Source organism: Ischnura elegans, chromosome 2 (genome assembly GCF_921293095.1).
Source record: "Ischnura elegans chromosome 2, ioIscEleg1.1, whole genome shotgun sequence".
NCBI classification, from domain to species: domain Eukaryota; kingdom Metazoa; phylum Arthropoda; class Insecta; order Odonata; family Coenagrionidae; genus Ischnura; species Ischnura elegans.
The window spans coordinates 30,949,878-30,974,399 of record NC_060247.1 but is presented as its reverse complement, the minus strand read 5'-3'; the positions used below and the strand labels follow the sequence as shown (position 1 = coordinate 30,974,399).

At 39.8% G+C, this 24,522-nt stretch overlaps 1 protein-coding gene across 1 annotated transcript in view; it reads left to right on the top strand.

Moving 5' to 3' along the window:
* The first annotated feature begins 1,860 nt into the window (after nt 1-1,860).
* LOC124153524 (short-chain dehydrogenase/reductase family 16C member 6-like) overlaps nt 1,861-24,522 on the top strand; it is a 139,300-nt gene continuing 116,638 nt past the window's right edge. Inside the window, exon 1 of the mRNA XM_046526744.1 lies at nt 1,861-2,306. Within this exon, the coding sequence (XP_046382700.1) occupies nt 1,924-2,306 (383 nt within the window). The 5' untranslated portion in view covers nt 1,861-1,923. The remainder of the gene's footprint in view (nt 2,307-24,522) is intronic.

Genomic DNA, 24,522 nt, shown 5'->3' with positions numbered 1-24,522 from the left:
ACGTCCGTATGCAGCTTTGAACATTTAGAATCTCTCTTAGAGTGATTCATTTCGAACGTAATCCCGTCTTCCTGCTGGTAACTTCCTTCTGCCTACGTTACTTCCAAATCCACCGCCTGCTCCTCTTGTCGCATATGTTTTCAAAAGAATCGCCAACTCACGAATACCACAAAGCTGAGGATTTGACGTGATGAGAGCTTTCTTCGTGTAATGCAAGCTGACCGTTTACTTTCGAGTCTGTCTAAACATTCCATTGCATGACGTCTTTGATTCTATTCTTATTTGGCCGTTCTAGGTTCCCAGCGTCACTGTTATCAGCACATCGTCGTCCTCCTGTTTCCCCTCACAACTGTTCATGCGTTGCGCTCCGTGGGGAGTAGAGAAAGGCCCCGTTGCACATCAAAACAAATGGCATAACTTTCTTTAGCCAGAATAGTGGTCGGTACGTTAAATAACTGGCATATTTCTGATACGTGCTATGCTTTGGATGGTATAGTATCACGAATCACCTTGCTATCCTTCATTCCTCCTATTCATGCCTTTAGACCGCTCTGGGCTTCGCTAGCAGCAAGACACCCAGAAAAACATTGTGCGCGTCTCGAAGTTGTGAAAAGAGAAGGCCTAACGGCGTTCTTTTGATATCAGGTATGGTTTAGATGTAATGCCTAAATATCATAGATAATTATTTCTCCATATTTATTTAATTTTCACCGGGTTGGAACTTTTTCGTTAACACCGCTGTCATAAATAACCTCCTTGGCTGTCTTTCAAATAATTGTCCTCAGCTTGGGATGAAATATCAATGCGTGTTTATTTTTCTTTTATGAATGGCTGCATGAGGGACGGGTTAGACAGCCTGTTTCTTGCTCAGTAATCTTAGCTGTTTGTCTTCTTGAGTTCGTAGGATATGGATAAATTCGTATTTTTTCTCTAATTTATCATATGGGCGTTAGCTGTAATTATTTCTTAGTTTCATTTGTTTTCTTCGCGATGTTTATTTTATTTTAGCCGTTTAAGTCTGGTTGATATAAAGTCATCAAAAACTTATTCTTATATGTCTTGAAATTATGACTTACGACCGCGTTGGAACTCGTTCATTTTTGAAAAGTTTAATTGGTTTCACCCGGCCCGAGGACGTTGATTGGAGAACCATCAAAACTGTCGTCAATAAACTAGTTCCAGCTCGGTGAAAACCCTGAAACTATTGGGATATCAACTGATCAACTCTACGAAAACCTAAGAATGGCTGTTCAGGTTGCCAACACAAACAGGCACAATTCTGTTCCTAGAGGCTCCATAGTTGCATACCGTTCACTCAAAATTTGTTTATTGATTGATGGCATCAGTAGAAACAGTGAGATTGATGACGTCAATGGCATCGGCTGAACGTGACCAACATTTTAAATACTTTTACCTTGATTAAGAATTTGTTCCTTTCCCGGCGAATCTTGATGATGAACTCTTCTCGGGAAATCAGTCGGGTCGGGATGAACATTGCTGTCAACGTTTCGATGGCCTTCTCTGCCATCGTCATCCGGGCGAATGTCCCGAATGCAGCCCTGATTACGATTGCAGAGAAGAACATCAAAATGCTGGCAGCAATGTCCATCCTAACCCGGCTGATTTCCCGAGAAGAGTTCTTCAGTACTTTTAGCCTTCTTTCCATCCCTTGCCTTGATGACTTTCAACTTCTTCAGGCGGCCATAGGGGCAGAGAAACCATCGCCACGTGTCTGGGAGTTCCAGCATAGAGAATAGAAGTAGGAAGGAAGACTCACCCGCCCCACCGGACCACCCTCCGCCTCCCCCTCCTCCGCCCCCGCCGTCGGCCCCTCCCCCGCCATTGTTTCCGCCGCCACCGCTCCCGGCGTTGGCCGCCGTAGTTCCCGTGCCGCCCGCGAAGGCCGCGAAGAGGCGCTCGAGGATGGCGTCGTCGGTGATGCCGAGGGCGGTGTGCAGGAGGTGCCGGAAGCTATGCCGGTCTAGGAGGGGCGTGGCGGGGAACGGCTGCCCCGCTGCGGCGGCGGGGTGGGCGGCGGACGACGAGGAGGAGGAACCGGCGGCCGAGGAGGACTCAGCGACGGCGAGGCGCCAGTGCGCCCTCCACAGCGCCTCTATCTCCCGACGGTCGAAGTGGGTGTGCCTTCGGAGCCATTCGACCACCTGCAGGAGGGACACAACAACGGCAGCGATGGAAGTGTGGGGTGAGGAGAAGAGGAGGTTCAAGCGGAGGACGCCCTTGTTCAGAGAGGCGGTCACCCGGGAGGAGGCCGTCGCCTTCGGGGCGGGGAGGATCGAGGAGCCCCAGTGAGTCGAATTTGATGTATGATTCACCCTCAGAGTAAACAAATGAAGGAGCGCTCGCTCAAGGTGGCCGCACAATACCAAAAGCCGAGGCTGGAACCTCAACTTCCGTGGAACAATTAAGTTAAGCTGCTAATTGGCTAAATGAAAAATGCCTGAAGACAGAAAATCCAAATGCCAATTGACATTATTTAAGTTAACTTCATTTGGATTCCCTGGTTTCAGACATATCCCAACCTTAGTATCACCATGGAAATGGGAAAAATTAAAATGTTAAATTTCAATTTTTATTTATTTTTTCCTTATCTTGACCTCGTTTAATAGATGTTAAAATATTTCTTGGAGTGTAGATCAACGTATGTTATGCAAAAAAAAAAGTTACAGCCAACGTTTCTGTTTATTTAAAACCATCATCAGGGCTACGAAAGAAAAAACATAAGAACAATATAAAATACAAAGATAACAAAGATATACAATATTTTTACACAAATAAATGTAATTTTTTTGCATAACATACGTTGACCTACACTCCAAGAAATATTTTAACACATATTTCAATTTTTAAATCTATAAATACTCCTTTTCTTGAGTATTAATTTAAATAATCATAAAATTTCCAATTGAAATAGAATGCATGTAAAGGTACGATATTTTCGGAATCACCAGACTAGTCCATCCATTGATTGCCATTGGCATCTTACTCGCATGCTTACTTGCTTTCATGCAAAAGCTGAATGTCGCTCCTATTTGAGTTTACTCTGAGGTTTCACTCAATTTGTGTTGTGGGAATATTTGTTTTTTGTCGTCCCGTACGACTCCCATGACCCTTTTGCCTTCTTGTAGCTCGAACGATATGTGTGCCACAAGTAATTTGTCGTTGTTACTTGAGAAAACGAGTAATTATTTGAATAGTTACTCATATGATCGTTGGATTCTCTGATGAATACAAAATTTCTTTGACGAACAAATAATAATTCGAATGAATACGGAGGTACCCATTATTCGGGTTACCGAGCTTTTCGGCGCGTTCGGGTTATAGCATATCTAACCCGCGCGGAAACCTGAGAAAAGGTTAAATATTAATAACAATACTTCAAATGTGTGATTTCTTGTGGCAAACCCCCGACTTCAACGCATAAGATGACTTTCTCTGTTCACAAAATTGAGCAATCAATGAAGCCAACGTGAACCACTTTCTGGGTGGCAAAAAAAGTGGCATCATTGAAAATCTTGAATCCACCGAGCTCATCCGACTTATCATCTGTGGATATCGTGGATTCCGAGCACCCGTCCATATCTCTCTCTCAGATTCATGACGTTGGGTCCAGTTGACAAGGTCAATGGTTGGATTATGCCTACCAGAAAGTGACCCATCTGACCTCCACTTAAATGAGATAACGCTCAGTCTTGTGTTCAGCGGCCATGCTTGCTCAAGGAATTCCCATAAGCGTAGCGTGTAGTCACGTTTTCCAGGGAACAGGCTAACATACAGCAATACCCTAACGATGGAAAACCAACTCATGTGGGACTCGATCCCGCAACACTTGGATTGGCAGGATACGACCTTGCCCCATTGCCAGTGGGGCCGGCAGTGGGACGAGATAGGACGAAATAGCACGACTAATTGTAAGAGGAGGGATATATCATCGTATTTTTTCCCGGTAAAAACTTAGGGTAATAACCAATCGGATGATTAGTTGATGTCTAAATTGCCCTTCTCCAGGAATGGGCAGTATTTCAATTACAAGTATTTTGTAAATATGAACGTATTTGAAATACATTTGTAATTTGTATTTTGTATTTCAAACACAGATTTTTGGTATTTTTTTCCATTCTGAAATAAAAAATCCATTAGTAAAGTACTTCTGAAGTAAGGCTGATGACACTTCTGTAACATTATGCTTCAGATATCACTTCGCTATCGTTTGAATCATTTCTTCATATTTGCAACTATCCGTAACGTGCCAAGGCAGGTTATATTTTTTGTAATGATCTCCAAGTTTCCGTACAAATTTATTTTTTATTTTAAGAGGTATTTAAAATACTGTTTTGTTGTTTTTTTCAAGTACCCAAGTCAAAAGTATTTTGTATTTTGCATTTCAAATACATTTGGAGCGGTGTTTTGTCTTTCAAATACTACTCAGCCTATATTTTTCCCAGCCCTACTCTTCTCGTTAGTATCTTCTGACGTGAAGGTGCTGGCTATATTTATGAAGAAACCGTCATCTGTCAACCGTCACTCTCGTAATAGTTATATAACTATCTTTAAATGGCTAGCTAATGTTAGCTGCATAACGATTAGCGATGAATGAAACGGAGTAAACATCCAGATTAAAGCCTAAGATAATTAATTTCGGTGTACTTTCGGTACATTTGCAAAAGTTGGGTCATTTAGTTATTTAAAATTTCGTCACGGGCGAACTTTTGGTGTCACACCATTAATTTAATGTATAAGATACATTTATGATATCTGCTGCTCTGACTCTGTATTGATTCATAATCAATTAAGATATCATACTTACTGGTGAGCTACGAATCGAACTTCGTTACATTCATTCGCTGAAATCCTATATGATATCTTTCCCATATGTCGGTGGGAGGGAGTAATATAAAAATTTTTAAATTTGGAAATTCTATGGATTTCCTACTGGAATTGCCATCTCTTCCTAACACCATTGCTCTACCGGGTCAGGGGCCGTATTCTGTAACTCCAAACCGATCGGTGCGGCACCAATTCGTCGGGTGCGACGTCACACCGACTCCCGGTAAGAAGTCGTGCGATTCTGTACGAACCCGGTCGGTGCGGCACCGACGAGAGGACGGGAGATCGTCGGTGGCCGTACCGACAGCAAAGAGGTGTCGGTACGGCCACCGACTAGTGGGTTTCATGAATTCCCCGGTGCGCATTGTACGTTTTATTTTGTTTTTACCTCATCACCGAGTAAATAATGAGGTTTTCTCCAATGTTATCTTTTTCTGCCCCTTCGAATACGCCTCTATAATTCACTGTGTCATCATTTATATTAATTACCTTGACAGAAATATAAGATAATGGTTAATAAAAATGAGGTTTGCTAACATATAATGACTTTCTCTCATTTATGTTACCGCACTTTCACTCGCTTGTAATAGGCTTTATTTCTCTCTATCATCATTTATTTGCTCCTTTGACATAAAAAAGATATTTTTAATTAAATATGAGTTTTGCCGCAATGTTATCACTTTATATCACTCTGAATAGGCGACTATTATTTCACTCCATCATCAATTTGGCGTTTCTCTCGGCATAGAAATAAGATCTTTTTATTTAAGTATGAAGTTTGCCACAACGGTATCAGTTTCTTTCATTTGTAACGGGCAACTATATTTCATTTCATCGTCAGCCATTGATTCCCTTGACGATAAAAGAAGATATTTGTTAATAAGTATGAGGTTTACCGCAATATTATCATTTTCTCTCACTTGGAATGCGCAACTTATACATATGTATTTCACCCAATCACAATTTATTTACTTCCTCGTCATTACACTTCTTTTAATTGCACCCAGCTCCATATTTTTATAACAATTTCCTAACTTGTTCCTCTAATATTACATTTGCATTTGAATCCTACGTTCACGTTCCATGGTATGCTATTTCCGTCTGCTACGGTGCCAATGGCATAACCATGGGCATAACCTTCCGTTGATAACATTTATACGGAACTTACTTAATGACAACTATATTACCAAATCATGAATAAATAGCATTATACGGAACCAATATTTAAAAAAATAAACTACGATCTCAAGGATAGTTTCAATAATTCATTCCAGCAACAACAATCTCCATCACATACAAACTTTATTGTGATGTTGTAATATTGTTTCCTTCGATTCTGTAGGTACAGCATTACTACCACACATTATATAAGCATTGTTAACAACTTATCCAATATCGTTTATCTTAATCTAGCAATAAGTCGTAATTTCCGCAAATAAAAAGATTGAGAATGACGACAACAAACTGTGCCAACGAGTCTTCACTTGTTTTTACCCTTCCCCCTAAGGGGAAGACACGTGAAACTTCGGATATATTCGGATTTTCCCTGCTTGGGAAGGAAGGGGAACCGTACCGACTGGTTTGAAACCGACGACCTTACAGAATCGCTGAAAGTGTCGTCGTCGGTGCGGAATCCGTTGTCGGTACGGTTTGATGTCCAGTCGGTGGGCTTGAAAGGGAAACCGACCGGTGCGGCACCGACGAAATACAGAATACGGCCCCAGGTTCTCCAACACCATCTCGGCCGACGTTTCGATGGGCGAGTTGTCCATCGTCTTCTTGCCCTGAAGACGATGGACAACTCGCCCATCGAAACGTCGGCCGAGAAAGAGTTGGAGAACCTGACCCGGGAAAATCCCGTGTAACCTTCCACAATTCTATACGCCGGGAAAGCCTACGATCATTCTTTACCATTGCTCTACTTTAATGACAAAAATAACATGACAGCAAGTTTTTATTTCTCGGGACAAAAACTAAACCTATATGTTGATTAGAATTATCACACATTTTGAGACAACCAAGATCAATTTAATATTAGGCTAAGTAATTTCAAGTAAGAACATAACCTGTTATTTACCGATTTAAAATTGTATCCTGAGATCAAGCAACCCTTCATACAAATGAGCATATACCCTGGTCCAGGATTACAGAAACCCTAAGGCTCACGTCCCGCATGCGCACAAAGGGCAAAAATCGAAACATTTTTCCATTCTACACATTTGGTATTTCCACAATATTCCGTCTAAGTTATTTGTTCGCTCATTTCTAGCCGAGTGCTCAACATCAGACTCCCTTAAGTACCCCGTGTCGAAGTTTGTGCCGCAGGACAATCACAATGTTAGCGCTCAGTTATGGATTAAACGAAAAAACTCGCCAATATTTACCTATTATGGCCTTGGAAAACAGGGAGGGGTCCATCAAGCAGAAGAAATTATGTGTGTTGGAGTTTTTACATTAAAAAAAAGCTTCTTTGAAAGGAGACGAGATATTAAAAGCTTCGATTGCGGACTTTAAAAAAAAAACATGCTTTTCGTCAATGTTTTAGAAAGAGGGATGAGTTCCCCAGAGTGAATAGTAGATTTGCGAATTTGTATAAAATTTTGTTAAAAAGCTATAAACACTTCCTGCGGCTGTATTGAAATATCTCCCAAATATCTTTGAGCTGGTAAAATTATTAATCGACCATCCTGACAGAGTGTACTGATAAATCCTTTTCTAGGAATTTTGAACAACATAATTACTCGCTTCTCAGTAACTTTAAGAATGTTATTGGCTGGAATTGAAGTAAATGATACAGTTTACTCTCTTAAAACAGCTAAACTGTACGAAAAACTTCATCTATAGTATCACATACCGCCAACTGTTCACAAATTTTTGATACATGAAGTGGGAATTGTGAAATATGCCATTCTTTCTCTTGGGTAGCTTTTCGAAGAGGCGTTGGAAGCTGGCACAAGGAAGATATAAGAAGATATCGTGAAAAAAATACCTGAAAAGTGTCTTGGATTGCCGCAAACTATAACCTATTCCATAGCCTTCTGCTTACAGCAGATTCTTTTTTTTTCATGTCCTGCGGGGATTCACCGAAAATAAAAAATTGTAGGAGGACGTGAAATATCTTCTGGTGATAGAATATAACATTTTGGAATATGAGGAGTCTTCATCCTCTGACTAAGAATAGGAGTTTAAGCCTTCGTTTTTGAGCAATCAGCAAAAAATATTTCTTTATGGTATTTTTTATATTGTTACGCTTCAATGCCCAAAATTTCAACCTTTTAATAGCAATAGCAATTTTTAATCATCATTAATCTCATAAACAGCTATTTGATTACTTTAACTTTATTATCAATAGAAGAATTTCTATCTTTCCCGCATCAAAATTTCGACTTACCCCCGCCAACTATTCTTCCCGCATCTCTTTAACCATTTTTTAATAGTTGTTGCCCTCGTAAATGATGTTGTGGACTACATCATCCTAAATACGTTTCATTGCATCTTTAAAATACGCAATATGCAAAAATTTTCATCAATCCACTATGTTTAAGACTACAGCGATTTTTGACCAGCCTTTTTCGATTTCAGCCCACTGTGATGCGGCTCTGTCGATGTCAAGTTGCGACTCTATCGATTTCAAATTGCTACCTTTCAGGGACCTGTGCAAAAAATAATTATTATATTACCTATTTTATTTCCAAAACTTAAAAAAGATATCGCAAACAGGATTAAAACCATTACTGTAGGAAGCGCAAAGGATAAACCGTCCCCATAGTGAATACTTTGCCGGTAGTCAAATTAAAGCACTGCCGAAATATGGATTGGAGGCTGGTTACGTAACTTTTGGCTCTTCTGCCTCAAAAGGTTGCCGACCCATTCCTTAGACCAGCGTTTCTCAGCTACGTCCGACTTTCAGCCAAAAGAAATAATAATCACCATCATCAATCAAGCTATCAGCCCTAAGATTGGTTTGACACAGTTCTCCACTCAGTTATCCTATCCGCCAATCTTTTAACAACTTCATAATTCTTTTGCTTTATATCTTTCATCAACTAGGTACTCTCTCTCATCCGTATTCTACTTTGCCAATCTTCCCTTCCACCTGCCCCTCAACGATAATTTTCATAATTTCCTTGTCTCTCATGATGTGGCCGATTAAATTGTTCCATCCTAACCCAGGGTTTTCAAGAGACTTCTTTCTCTCACTTTTTTTTGGAACTTCCGCATTAATCACACTATCTATTTTACCTCTACCGATTCGATCGATGGATTTTTCTTCCTCATAGGAAAATCCACTAAAATCGCTGGCACATTAATTGCTTATGCTTGGTTTCGCCAATAGTAGGGCCCCCTTCGCTTCTATAGCGTTGGGGTGTTTTTCCCTCGTCCAGTCCCTTCCGTACCTATCCCTTCCCAGAGGCGTCGGCGGACTCCCATCGCGGCGGCGCCTCTATCCTTTTTCCTTCCCCTCCCCGGATGTCTGGGCGTATAAGCCACGGGCTTGGTTCCCGGCCCCGGTGCGTTGTATCCCTAGAAGGGTTCACCTAGAACCCTCATACTCTCTATCTATTTTACCATCGTCATTCTTGTATACCAAATTTGGAAAGTTACCAACCTTGATTTTTCTGATGCTATCATCGACTATGTCTCACTTCTATAAAGAATAATGCTCCAAATTTAAGTCAGGGTAAATTGCTTCCGGAGCTCAACGCTTATATTTTAACGCACAGACATTGTATTGGTAATTATAGATGTCAAATGTGGAATCCTAGCGGGTACGGCTTTGGTCTACTGATCCAAGGCTGTGGGTACATATCCAGGGTGAATCATTTTGACACACTCAAAATAGGGCCTTGGAGCGTGAGATGGATCAGAGAATCAAAGTGACTCTCTCACCCTGAATGCATAAAATTCACACGCAGTCCGGGATCTATCCTCACTGACCGAAACCAATTTTCGAGTAAAATCGTACAATGACTGACAAAAGTGTCTGTCTCTTCGTTTTACTTTGCCCGAAAAAGGTTTCATTGGGTTTATTCACTTTTTTCACTTAACTTTCTGTACGCTATAGATGTAAATTAAAGGCCTATAAAATAATGAGGAATTTTCTGAAATGCAGGCTTATCGTTTCGTATCAAAACGTAAAAAAATTTAAGTAGCTGATAAAACTCACGGGAAAAAGCATGTGAAATATAAATTGCTGCCGGAAAAAGAAAATAAATCTTCGAGTTTACCCATACCTTCGACATCTATTTGACAGGAAATCAGGCAAGAGTCGCGACCGCAATCTTTCGTCGAGTAGGAACGTTATGGCCCCACGACTAGCAATATCACGGCGCAACTTTTACATCCTCGAGTGGTTCTCAGGACGTATTTTACTTCCCTATCATCCGAATCTCCTCCTTATCTATTTCCCTTCTTCCGAAGCGTTCCATTTGAACTATTTCTCCCGTATATTCTGTAAAAGCAGCACTTGCGTCGCAGCTTGGATTCTTCCCTTCACTCAAGTGTGCCGCTGTGTGCTCGGGGAAGGCAAAAAAAAAGGTTCAGTCGTATATTCATATCTTCCTCAAAATTACGCGGATCACGCGAACTCGAAACCGGTGTGTGGAATCTTTTTTTTCTCTCTACGTATCTCCAGCCCATAGGACATACATCTCCTCCCTGTGGGGTTTCCCTGCGGAGACGTCGGGGTAGTTATGCGTGCCAATAGACGACGGGTTTGAAGAAGAGGACATGGAAAGTAGATAAGAACATGGAAAGAGTCAGGAGGAAGAGGAAATAAAAGGAAATGACTTCATTTGCCAGCGAGGCTTAGGGGGGGTTTGGGGGTTGGGTGCTCGGTCGTAAAGGGGGCTGGAAGTTGCTGGGAATGGAGAGAAGTCTCCGAACTTTCCGTGGAAGTGAAATTCCGTGTCGTGTACCGATGCACTGCTCCCTCAAGCGAGCGCTCATTTCGGCAAAAAGATAGTAAGACACGGAGAGAGTCGAGGAAAAAAATATATGAATACTCCCTCAGTCACGGTACTTCAGTGCGCTCCAGAATTCACTGTTTATACCGAGAGCACTGTAGTTTTACGAAACGCAAAATAGTTACTCCATATTCAAAGCAATATGTCGTTATGGTAATGGCAGCCGGTTGCGATTCGAATTAAATGGTCCTCAATTTATTTATTTTATTTTTTTATTTATTTTTATTTTATTTTCAAACCACCGGATACAGCTCTTGTTGGCCATTTTACACCGGGGTGTTCAACAAATGTAACAAGTACACAAACTACCATGCCCTGGACCGGGGAAACCTACCCAGGCGGGACTCGAACCCGCGACCTCTTGTTTGCCAGGCAAGGAAGGTAGCCCGCCGCCACAGTAATTCGAATCGCAATTTTCTCCATTTAATTCGTTACGAAATACTTCAATATTTTATTTAAGAGCGTCTCGTGCATTTCCTCAATCAGCCTTATTTTACTGTTTATGCCTCTTGTGATAATTTTTTTCAATTTTTATAAAATGTTATCCAATTAATAATTCTGAAATCATTCTTCAGTAAAATCATCGGATTGTTCCCTGTGGCGTCGTTCCCAATTTAACGCATGCGTTATTATTTCCACTCGTTACCTTTCATTCCATGTTTAAATTAAAATACTCCAATGAACCTCAGTTACATCCATTTATTACGGAAAAACATTTACAGAAAATAACTGCTAAATGTTTGCTAGCCGCAGTTGTTTCAATGGCTTGATGAATTGGCTTAGATGGATATATATCAACTGTGCAATGTGTCATATGATTCAGAAGTTTCATATCACCAAATGAACGTGTGCAGTACACTGGTTTTAATTTTTTGCTCGAGCATATAGAACACCGTACGTGTTAAAAGTTGCGGGCTTAATGAGTATTATTGTCTATCATGAAAGAAACCCCAGAAATAATAGTTTTGCTAAATTTGTGTCATACCATTTTGTTTCCTCGTCTTTAATCAATGATTGATGTGGGATTGTTCAAATTAAATGTAATAACCAAAGAATCAGGAATATATTAACTCTTATGGGGCCGATAAATTTGACAAACCCATCGTTTAACATTGGACAACATTTTCATGTATTCATCATCAAAAGAGGCTATTTTAAAAGTTTTCATATTAAATAATTTGAAAACAAAAAAATGCGACCGAAACCTTGCAAAAATGTGCAACTTTAATTCTGAATTCATTCGTGGCTATTAATTTTAACTGGTAATTTACTTATGATCACATCTTGCTACTATTACTTAATATTTCATCGAAGTAAACTCTTGAAGAAATCTTCGAAATCTAAAATTTTATACAAACTATCTGCTATTAATATTCCATAGATTAAGGAACAGTCCTTCAAACAGAAGCAATTAGTATACACCAAGGGCAAAATTTGCCTTAAAAATCAGTTCTTTAGAAGCAATTTAGAGATGCAGAATTAGGTCAACTGTCATTAGGTAACTTCATTTCTGTATCAAGAACTCTTTACCAGTAGTTTCAATTGCAATGCATTTCGTAATAAAGGAGTGCCCGAGACAGACACGTGGAAGGAAATTTTCTCAGGGGTTCCTTGGTGGCTTACAGGTAGCCTGCTATTATGTCGTGAGCTTGCACGCTTCGGTAAACCATTTATTACATTAAATCAGCTATATATTTCGTTCGTATAATAATAAAATCTAAGTTCATCGTTAGTTATTTCAGAAGTAAGTATATCGGAAAATGGAGAGAAAGCAGAGGAGAGGTGCTCCCGGGCTAATGGTGTCCTCAGCAGATACATCGCCACTGTGAAACAAATTCGGGGGGCTCAAGCCCACAAAGACCCCCCAAGGCTACGTGCCAGTCCCCCGTTGAGGGTGGGAATATTGTAAATGGGAACTCTGAGTGCTTCACTAATGCCATAGCATTGATCTAGTCGAAGCCACAACTGCTACGATGGAAAAATTTCTTCTTCGGTGAATAATGCCGTGACATTGCGCATTGAAACAATTTGCGAGCAAGTTGGTATTGTGTCCTCATATCCTTTGCGTCATTCGCCATCGGAACGGAATTCGAATCAGCCTCAGAAGCAGTGATTTCGTCCTTTTTACCCGCAACCACATTCTCCTCCCTTCGCCTTCCGCAACCCCCCGAGCGTGCCCTCCTCCCCCGCTCCGAACACTACTCCCCCATTTCGTGGGAAGGAAGCCGCAAGAGCATTGGGTGGAAGAATCCGATTAACTCGGTTACGTTAATGCTGATGCCTCGCGAAAAGGATTCAGCCAAGTACGGAGAGCGTGCGTGCACGGCCGAGGTGCATTATGGGAGGAACTGGGTTCCTCTTTCCACATCCTCCACCTACACCATTAGGGTTTTGGGGAAAGGTGGTGGGTGAGTTGAGTGAAATGGTGGAAGAGCATGAGGGTGGAAATCACCCCTTAGCCAATTTACGTGATATTTAGAGCTGCCTACGTGGAGATTGTAGAGGCAGACGTATTGTGTCGTCGGGAAACTCCGCTAGAGGGTGACAATGTTCTCAAGGGCGTACCCAGGATCAAAACTAGAGGGGGATGACAAGTCATGGTTGTTCAAGTAGTAGGTAAGATTTAAGCATCGAAAAGGTTAATGAAATCATCATTTTAAGGAAACTTTAACAGCTCTTTATTAGTTTTTAAAATTATTTGCCTTAAAGGCATTTGCGATTTTTGCTTCTACGGGGGGCAGCTGCCCCCTCCTGCCCCTCGCTGGTTACGCCCATGACTGTTCTCCCATCGTTCATCTCCTCTGTCGTTCGAAAGCAGGTGCAATACGCCACGTGGCTCGCACCTCGGCGCATTGCATGGGACAGGGTATTCATTTTAAACTAGGAATGGCTAGAAAAAAACACGTGTGCATTGCAGCGAATTCTGAGGTCCATATCGATTTTCACTTGCATTCACTTTAGCCTGGTTGATATGCGACTGCGCGTGAAGCTGATTTCTCAGTGCTGCGGGTTTTATTTTAATCACATTGTCAGCTGTCTCGAGTTGCCGTATGAATGTATTGCAGTGTTTGATGTTTTTTTTACTGGATAAAATGATATCTCTACCATTTTCTCCTTTTCGGCCACCGTGTGTAGCATTTGGAATACGCTGTATTCAAGTTGCACTTTTTTTCGTATTCATGTTTTGATCTCTCATTGGTCCGGTAATTCATTTGGTTGCCTTGATTACAAGAGCATGAATGATGATTTATTGGTGATTTATTGATATTCTTTTCGTTAATTTCGGGTAATCTTCCCTTGAGCTCCACAGGTATCTTTATTTGCTCTAGAGATAATTTCCTATCCGTTTGAGGTACGGTTATAAATGTTACGATGAGGTTATAAATGCTACGAGTAGAATCTATAATTACATAATAATAATATATATTAATAATTACGTCGGTTTATATTGCGATACTAGTAATATTATAGTAATTAGGCTTTGAAGTACAAATAATCTTACTGGTATTTTTTGCAGGGCATCATTGAGGTAATTTCCGTTTCCCCGCACTGAACGCTGTTGTATTAACAGCTGTATTAACAGGCGTCCATTTTTATCGGCAGGTTTTCACATAAAATATGCCTTAAGACAAGTTGACGGCTGAATCATGCTCACTTAATGCGGTTTGTCACATCATTTAACTGAAGTTATTTTCTTATAATCACCAATAGTACGAGTAATCCGTGAGGGAGGTGTGAAAGCAGTGACTTGCGAGACGTATATCCTTTGCTGAAGAAATCCTCCTCGTGTAAATTCACTTGGTATTGCTAGTGCCCCAAGTAAGGTGACACCAGTCAAAACCGATCTCATAGCCTCCCGTATTACATTTCTGGCTTACTTATTTAAATATTTTCAAATTATTCCAGTCAGGTATGTCTTGTAGGGGATATTTTGATGAAAAAAATAGCTGCGCACCAATGAGTCTGATATCAATTTTAAATAAACTTTTAATCTGTGTTTTAAGCTGTCTTCCTCACAGTACTCGACAATCAATATTTCGCCCGGAACTGATGAACAAAATAGAGACTATATTATTTTGACTTCATTAAAATACCTAACTCTTCAACTCGTTGTTAGCATGTATTAGTTTAAGCGATACGGTTAGGGATTCCTCATATCCAGGATAGTGTTGTGCATTCATGTTGTACGCTTTTCATCAAGAATTAGATCCGGATGGAATGCGTAATAATTACATTACCAAGTGTATCATGTCTCTATATGTACATCTGTCATTTCACTAGCCAAGAATTCTTAAACGGCTCGTGTGGTACAATAATGACGCTTTCTTGCCGCCACAACGGCCATATCTTGTCTTTCGAAAGGAATCTGAAAGCAAAAAACCCAGGTCCATTTACTTCTAGGATTAGTGTCTAATGACAGCGCTGCCGACCTTTTTGGGATCCCTGGGGGAACATTAGCACATTAGAGGACCATTAGTGACTATACTCCGAGGGCATCGGGGGAAGGGTTATAAGGCGGGGAAGGTGGTGAAATTGGCGGCCCCAAATCCAGTTGGATGTGCCGAGGAAGTCGCAACTGCGCACCAAAAGTGCTATTCCGTGAGCGGAGGATCACTTCAAGAATTTCAAGCATGGAAATTGGAGAGAAGGAACTTAAAATTGTTTCAGAACTCGGTCCTACTGATCATTAGTTACTCCCCCCTCTATATCTCACCCAAAAGAGTAATTCCGGTGTATTCTTTTGTAAACAGACGCCGCAAAACACCACCTCAGTCCCTTCGTATCGTATAAATTTTTGAATGATTAAAATTGGAACAGATATATACTCTTTGTTTTAAATATAACAATCAGTCAGCGAGCAAAAAAAAGGCTTTTCTTCTTGTAACATTTTCCAAATTTTTAAATTGTTATTTCGCATAACTCTGGTGGCATTCAGAAACATTATCTGCGCCCATAAGAGCTTCAATCCAGGTCAATTAATATGTCAAGTTATTTGGTAAGTCAATGCCTCTAACTAGTCTCACGACCGTGATAAGCTGTGAAAATCTAAATGGGAAAGGATTTGAAATTGAAAATGGCCTAAGTAGGAGGTTTTGGAGATTATTTTTTTTAATAAAACAGAATACGTTCGTATTTGTGCCGAGCATAATATTGCCTTAGAATTATGCCGAGATATCAATGGAGTGTTCATTCTCTGCCGTTTTCTCGGATGGTTTGTCGTAATTGATGCCTAAACTTGACAGAGGTCTGTAGGCCCTTGCATGATGACAAAACGAGGGGTCTTTTACGATGGCCCTTGCCGTCTAAATTTTTAAGCTTAAATTTTTTTATACATTTTCAAATGCACTCACCTCTTGCCCGCTCGTCACGAACTGAGAAAAATTCATGTCGCACGCGTCTTTTGACATTGGCATGATTAATACCGTAGACCCTCACTTTACGATGGGTTCGACTCACACTGCATTTGGCTGACGATCTGATCTGATATTTCGCACTTGAGAAAATTCAAATTTCGCCGATTTTGTTTCCACTCGCAAAATATTTTGTCAATTATGCAAATCTAAGCCATATTTTTAAACTAAGCAAATTTTTAATGACAAAAATTTACACATGATGATACACTTCGAACTGATTTCTCATGATAAAATAATGCAGATTCAACATACGATGGAATTTGCTTTACGATCGGTCCTCCGAAACAAAGTAATATCGTAAAGTGATGGGTCTTCTGTAATATATAATTAAACAATCTATCGGGAATAACAGCAATGGGGGAAATATTTTAAGTTGATTAACACTAGAACGAAATTCATTAACTCATTCTTCACTGCTTGGTATTCCATTGTAATGTTTCTTGGATATTTCACTTTTACTTATACCACCAGTATTAAAAGTAGTGATATAAATAAAATTGAAGTATCCAAGAAACCTTAACATTAGAACGACCAGACATCTATCATTTTGACGGGTAACCCCTGTAACTTTTTAAAATCTTTGCTGCTTTATAAACAAATAATTCCAATACACTTCGAAACAAACTCTATATTTTGAAACTTAGAGCATAAAACCAACATCAAAAGCCACCATGATATCACAATTCCATTTATATCTACCACCACCACTCTTCTGAACCCCCGCCATGAACTGCACCCGCGTGTATCCTGAGTTCCGCCGTATTCTCCTCCTCCCGCTCTCTTCTCCTCTCGTAGGCGCCTCCCCTTCTCTGCTTTCTCTTCCTTTCTCTGCTACACCGCCACCTTTCTTAGTCCTTATCCCGATCCTTCCTTTAAACACGTCTGCCTCCTTCAACTCTCTCTACACAACTTCCTTTTTCTTCACAACAATCCCTCACTACCATTGTCAGTTTTAAATTATATAAAAACAATATGGTGGCTTGTTTATGTTATGTTACAACAGTCCCTCACTACCATTGTCAGTTTTAAATTATATAAAAACAATATGGTGGCTTGTTTATGTTATGTTACACCCCCACATGCTTAATCACATTGCCGAGAATTTTTTTCTGTCGTCTTCATTTTTTCTGACTTTGATTTATTTTTTATGGTACGTATTTCTTAAATATAATTCAATTTTTTCACATATAAGTGGATTTATACCACCGGCCTACCTTAAAAGACCAACACCCGTTCAAATGACGGGTTTAAAATTTCCATTTTATTTGTGACGGTTACGCGTGTTTTATTCAGGAAATGACTACACTATATTACGTGTGGTCATTTTCAGGTTTTAGTTAGCACTTTTATGCATTGAACGTACCTTATTACATTTTGAATGGAAATAAGCAGCATAAATGCCATTCAGAGTGGCGTGTGTTAGGCTAGGACAGGGGAAGCAGGAGCCACGTGGCCTATGTTCATTTAAATTTTTTATTGTAAAATCATTTGTAAAAAATCACTCAGCTAAATTGATAAATGAAGGAAAAGATGATAATAAATTTTAACATAAACTAATGAATATTTAAAATATATAATACTCGTAATGGTCCTTCTAGGTAGCGACGACGACCCCCGTCTTTTTGTGTTAAATCTAGGTATTGGATCTAAAAGAGTTATATTCCAAATTTAATTTTTGCCGGCCTCGGTTGCGGCGGGGTTAAGTCCTTGCCTGCCAAACCAAAGATCGCGGGTTCGAGTCCCGCCGGGGTAAGTTACCCTTAACCAGGGCATGGATGTTTGTGAACGATTGATTGTTAAATGTTATCAACCCCGATGTAAAGTCCGAACTGTGTTGTTTCCGGTGGTGTATGAAATAAATAAATAATGGCGTAAATGCCATGATTTCGTGCATCGCTAGTGTTGCGGGCCTCAATCCGGGGTCCCATATTTCTTGTGAGTCCACTTACCTTTGGTGGACACCTTCCGTCGGCCGCCTCCCTCTCGGCCCTCATCTTCATCCTGCGAATCCTTCGCCGCCTCCACCGCTCCGCCTCCGCTTCCGTCGCCTCCCCGCCCCCAGTGCCGCGCCCCCGACCGCAAGACGAACACCGACGACCACTACCACCCCCGCCTCCCTACAAAAAAATCATATGTATGAATGAGGTAAATTACACATGATCCTCCGTTTTGGTGAGTAAGTATAAGGATTGGATAAAGGAAGGGATTGGATCTAAGCGAACGTAAAGAAGTAAATCAATTTGCCAAATGTACTAAAGTTGCATGAAAAAAACGAAAGCACTGGCACGCTCTCCTAGCAGACTGGTCTTTTTTTTGTGTCATCCCTTATTTATTTATTTATTCCCATGCCACTGAAAACAGCTCTGTATGGCCTATTACATCGAGGTTTTCTGTATGCTCCAATTAGTTATGAGGAAGTCCTAAGAAGAGCAGGAGAGAAGCGAAACGTCATGAAAACCTTAATAAGAAGACGGAACAACCTTATAGGCCACATATTGAGACATGATGGCCTGAAGAATGCAATCGTCGAGGGACAAGTACATGGCAAGAACGGAAAAGGAAGACCTCGATCAAAATATAAGGAACCGGTAAAGAAGAATGTGAAAGAGAAGCAATACGTAGGTGTGAAAAGATTGGCAGATAGGAGAATGGAGTGGAGTGTTGCGTCAAACCAACCTTAGGATTGTTGACCAATGATGATAATGATGATGAACAATTTTAATGCGCACGAACAACCATGTTCTGGATAGGGGTAACCTACCCAGGTGACATTAGAACCTCCGGCCTCATGTTTGGTATGCGAAGACTTCACCCACCGCCCCCGGGCCGGCGTAATTGTCATATGTGCAACAGAAAATGAAAAAAGAATTCTAAGAACAGCAGCCAAGATATTCGATTAATTTTCGATTCGATTCGTAGTCCGTACCAAATTTTTTGAAATTTTGTTTTCAAAATACCTATTTTAGAGACATAAGATGATTTATGAATTATATACCGTTCGTACCTGAATTTCTGGCCTTCAACATCACCGATGAAAGGAAGGCAGAATAAAGGATGGATATATATTTTTTTAATTTCAGTCAACTTGAGGAATGACATAGCTGAATCCTATGATGCTCAAGGGAGAAACAATTGTGAATTGCGCTTGATTGAACGTAAGGTAAAATAATAAAGTTAGTTGCTCATTAAAATACTGCTAGTGACGGGATAATTTCCAATGAAAATTTGAATTTTATCGTTCCCATTGTTAAAGAAGTAATTTCATCACGGATAAAGTCGTCGTTAAAGAAGCGATTATTGCAAATGATCACGCTGAGGGTAATCAATAGCGCCTTCACCGATCATCCTCTCGCATGTTGAAATGTTCAATTAAATGTCGTAAAAAAAATGGGCTTAATTATACCTGTAATTCGAGTTTATACAAATCTATAATGTCCATTTTTGCGTATTTTCTGCCTAGTATACAGGGATAGTCATATATTTTCTACTAGAAGCTACATCAATTACGTATCAGAACTATATGGTTTAGCTATTGCAGAGCGCACAATAAGATTTATTGCTGCATCTCCGTTATTATTTACTGCTCTGTCCACAGAGATCTCTCATACATATTAAACAGTTTTTTCCCATGCACAATTGCTTGAGCGGAGCCTTGAGGTGCCTTTGAGAAAATATAGCTGTATAGTGGTATAAATTTTGCTTCTTTGATATCCGAGAAAATTTTCTTTTGTAGCGGGTAAGACATAAAACTCAGGAGACTTGGATTTTCCATTTTCGCTGGCAGTAGAATAATGAAAACAATAGTTTTTTCAAGGATTGTCCTTCGACCTTGAATTTCTGTATTTTTAGTGTAACAAAACTTTTTCATTATTCCGTTAGGGTGATGAGGTTATTATTTAAATGTATACCTTATCCCGCAGATTGTGGTTCAATTTATTGTTAGGCATGTGTCAAGTAGAGTTGTAAGTAAGTAGTATAAAGTAGAATAGAAGTCGTGCGGAAATTGATTATCTAAAATATTCATAATTTCAGTATTAAGTGCGACTTATTATGGCATCAGTCAATTCATTAGATCCAATTCCTCTCTAATTGTATGTGAAGGAAACGATTTTTTCTGATACTTTGATTTCGCTCCACAGAATTTCAGTTAAAAAACCAATGAAGTTCTACTTAATGCCTGATGGCGATATTTGGTGGAACTTGGTGACAGGAAGCATTATAAAAGATACACCTTTGTATGTTCCACAGAAGTTTACTTGACCGACCCAGGTTACGAATTTGGGTGGGTGACTTATGATTTGATGTATACCTTAAACGATAAAATATAGTATTTTTCCTTAAATCTACTTTTGTATATTTTGGGAAATGTTAGTAAATGAATGCTTTTTCGAAGGTTTTTATGCACGATAAAGAGTCTAGGGTATATTAATTTTAGTTATTATGGTCATAAGGGTAAATAAACTTAATAGCAATGGTTCTCAACCGGCTGAAAATCTTGAATGCGTCGTTTGCAGCACCAGAAAAACTATTTTCGCGCGAATAATTCTTTATCAATTCTCTTCTCAAGCCGATCCTACCTCTTGATATCTTTTTGATTTCATCTTATTCTTGAATTCAGAATTTATACTTAGAATCACGACATATCCATTTGGTGCGTGTGTAATAGAATACTATTGCAACTTCATATAATATGATTACACGGTATCCAATTGTGTAAATTGCATCAATATGTTGCAATTTGTTGTTATATTTTCATGAATCCTTAGCTTCACAGTGTAACATGTGAAGAGTCCTCGTCTTTTTGAAAATGTCAAAGATTTTTTTTGTAAAGAACGAATGCCAAAGAATAAAGCAAAAAAAAAACATTCCTCCAAGTTTTCTCTCATGAAGCCAACTAAACGATCATTAATTGTGCAAAATTGCAGTGCTCGATAGGGTTACGAGAGTATTAGAAGGGAAGTGGAAGGATGCAAGAAGTGGGGAGGTGAAATGTAGTGATTTATGCAGCATTGGGATGATTCGGAGGAAGAAAAATGCGAAAATAATGTGCATACACACTTACAGGGGAGTAAGCAAAGCGAGGAAGGAATCCCAAGAGATTAATCACTCCCTTTCGACCGGTGTGGATTCCCGACTTGTTTAATACTGGAGCTATCATCTTGAAATATTTAAGGTATGCAGCGTAGACCCTCTCCAACATTTGCATGTATCTGATGAAAACTTTGCCTCAATTATTTATCCGGTTACAAATTTCTATTTTAGAGATACTCTTAAATGTTGACAAAGGTTTTATCCTGTTGATTTCAAGATGATACCTCACCCCGCACGGAAATTTTCAATCGAGTGTCAATCCTGAGCGGGTTATTTGATCAAACTGGACCAGGTTTTAGATCAGACCTCACCTGATCAGATTTCAGATCAGATGCTTTTAGGAATTTAACGAAGATTTTAAGGGGAAATAAGAAGAGAAGTTAAGAAGAAATTAACAAAGGATTTAAATCAGCTAATTTCCTTATATAAATCTTAGCTGAGACAAGATATAATTAGATGATACTTGATTTTATTCTCGTGATAAATGATCTAGTCTTATCAGACTCGATTTGAATTGATCACCCTAGATAAACTACCTTATCTAGTAGAATCAGAAATATCCGTGCGGGAGGTTTTCCAAAAGTAAAACCTCCGGGAAAATAACAAAGTAAAGTGACCGGTCGAGCGGGAGTGAGACGTCGTCTTAAGCAGTGCGTTGTACCGTTTGCTTGGCGCTTCTCCTGCCGCCAGCACCACCGCCTCCTCCGCCAGATGAATCGGCGTTCGCCCTGGGCGCTCCGCTGCCTTTGCGCCGACCGCGCACCACGAGCAGCGAGACGGTTCTGATGATCATGGTGCCCCTGCGAGGGAGCAGTCGAGGGGGGGGAGGGGTCTCCGGGGGCGGAATCGGGGAGGGGGTAATGGCAAAGGCAGTCACTAAGGAGAGGGGAACGATTGAGGGAAGAGGGGTGGGATGGGGTGGAGAGGTTGTCTTTTTCTTATTGGGATGGCAGAGCTATAGGGTGATTTCATGTGGTGGTGGGAAGGGATTACGGACTTGGGCTCTTAAACACTTTGGCTTATGGCTAGTCCGAGAGAAGAGTATTGAAAATAATGGAAGAGTATGGAAAATAATTGAGTGATTCAGGTTTCTGCAGGGTTTTTGGCAAGCAGTAGAGGCAATACCTTTGAAGAAAAATGAGCAGAGGATGGTCTTGGTCGATGAGGACAAAACCTGCAAAGAGAGTAAACAAATCATCGGATGCCTTATTAACGTATTAATGCTAAGCCGCATTTTTAATCCTACTGTGTCCAGGTTGAGTTCAAGTATTTATTGAAACTAGAAAAAGTTCTGATTTTTCTTTCGCTTTTGATGCATCATTAAAAATGTCTAATAAACATGCATAAACATAAACATTGAATTTTCCATGTCTTGAAGTCTTGAAGGGTTCTACGCATTGCTTATGAGGTGATAGTCAGGGTGGGATAGAGGGGTCCTTCACTTACTGAGAGAGGAGATAGGAAAGCAAGGGTGGTGGTACGGGAAGTTTTGGGTCACGAGCTCTTTTATTAGTTTGAAGGAGGGGTATTGAGATGGTGGAACAGTCCAATACTGAGGTGGTTTAGGTTTGAGAGAATCTTTGGTGTTCAGGATTTATAATGTGATAATGGATGAGAGAAAAAACTTGTAAAAAGACAACCGTGTCATCTAATAAAAAAGTTTTGTGAATACCTTATCCCGTAAGTTGCGCACCATCTTTTTCTTCCGTGTTCAGTTCGAGGTCAAATAATGCTTAGAGGAATGCATATGTTTTCGTTTTTTGTTGGTTCTTAATTTGTGGATAATTTCAATCAAAACATCTAATAGCTTCGGGTGTGCGTTCAATCCACTGGGTTGGAAAAAGTTTCAAGTTCAGTATATGAAATGAAAATGAGGTTGGGATTGTAAATCCTCTTGCTACAAGATAAAAAGAAGTCAGAATAGCGTGATGGGGAACGGAAAGATGGGAATCACAGCGTTGGGCTTTTAAACCTTTATATCTTTGGGTTCGTCCGGAAGAGAGATTTCCTGGGTAAGGGTCCTAATAAATGCTTCCGTGAATTGGGCTGGACAGCTGAATAAATTTCTGGCTTCGGGTGATAACCAGCAAAAAAAAAACTTTTTCGGGTATTTATGGTGATAGGTGCACATTGAAACCATCGAAGACAGTTTAAAATCGCAAAATCAAAAATATAGATGAAACCATGCGCCATAGCTAGTTATTCCGCTTTTTTATGCTTACATTGTTATTTATTTAATTTATATTTTTCCGTGAACCCGAAAAACCATTGTGAGACATTTATTTTGGGGTCAATAGCAAAAAATGGGAAATTGCTTGCATCCATTCTCTAGAAGTAAAAACTCTTACTCAGGTGTGAATGAAACCCGCAGCCTTCAGCTTGGCAAGCAAGGACTTCACCCCGTCCTTTTCGAGGCCGGGGTAGTTAAAAGCTAAATAGTTCTGAAAGTTGTTCAGTTACTTTGCACTAACCATAGATTATAAGAAGGTGGACATGATACCTTCTATGGTAACATATGAAAGTCAAATAATACGGAGAGACAAGGAAATTATCGAGTATATAGTGCTTTACTTTAATCCTACCTCAGAGTGAGAAATTTCCCCAGGTTATATAGGTATTGCATGCGTTAATTGTTAAAGTATTCAAAGAAAAATAGACTAAATTAAAACCAATTAAATTGTTATACATATTCGTGTCGCTTTAAAATGTCGCTTTATTATCTTGTTTCCTTTTTTACTACGTAATAAACCACCTTTGTTTTTGGTACGACAATCTTATTATGAGGATCGCCGTGATAGCGTTCAGTGGTCACTGAATTTTAAATATCCTCGCTAACATAATCTGGAAATTCCTATGGTACATATTTGACCAATTGCGGGCTTTAAATTTAAACGAATTCACTTCTTAATGTGATAAGTTAAATGCTCTTAGTTTGAATTTCAAGAGGTCCTAAGCAAAATAATATTCGCCCGCATCATTTAACTTTTCGTTGGAACCACAATATTCTCTTTCAAATTTTCAGGAAAAGTTTTGCATACCGTTGATGACGTTTCGGGGTTTGGATTCAGCAGTTGTAATATATAAATATCCACGGGAAAGTGTATGGAAAGGGAATTGCGCGCGATAAAAATGAAAACAGCACGACCTGCTTATATAATTTTCAACGTTGTAATATTCGTTGTAACACGGGACACTCGCCAACCCCT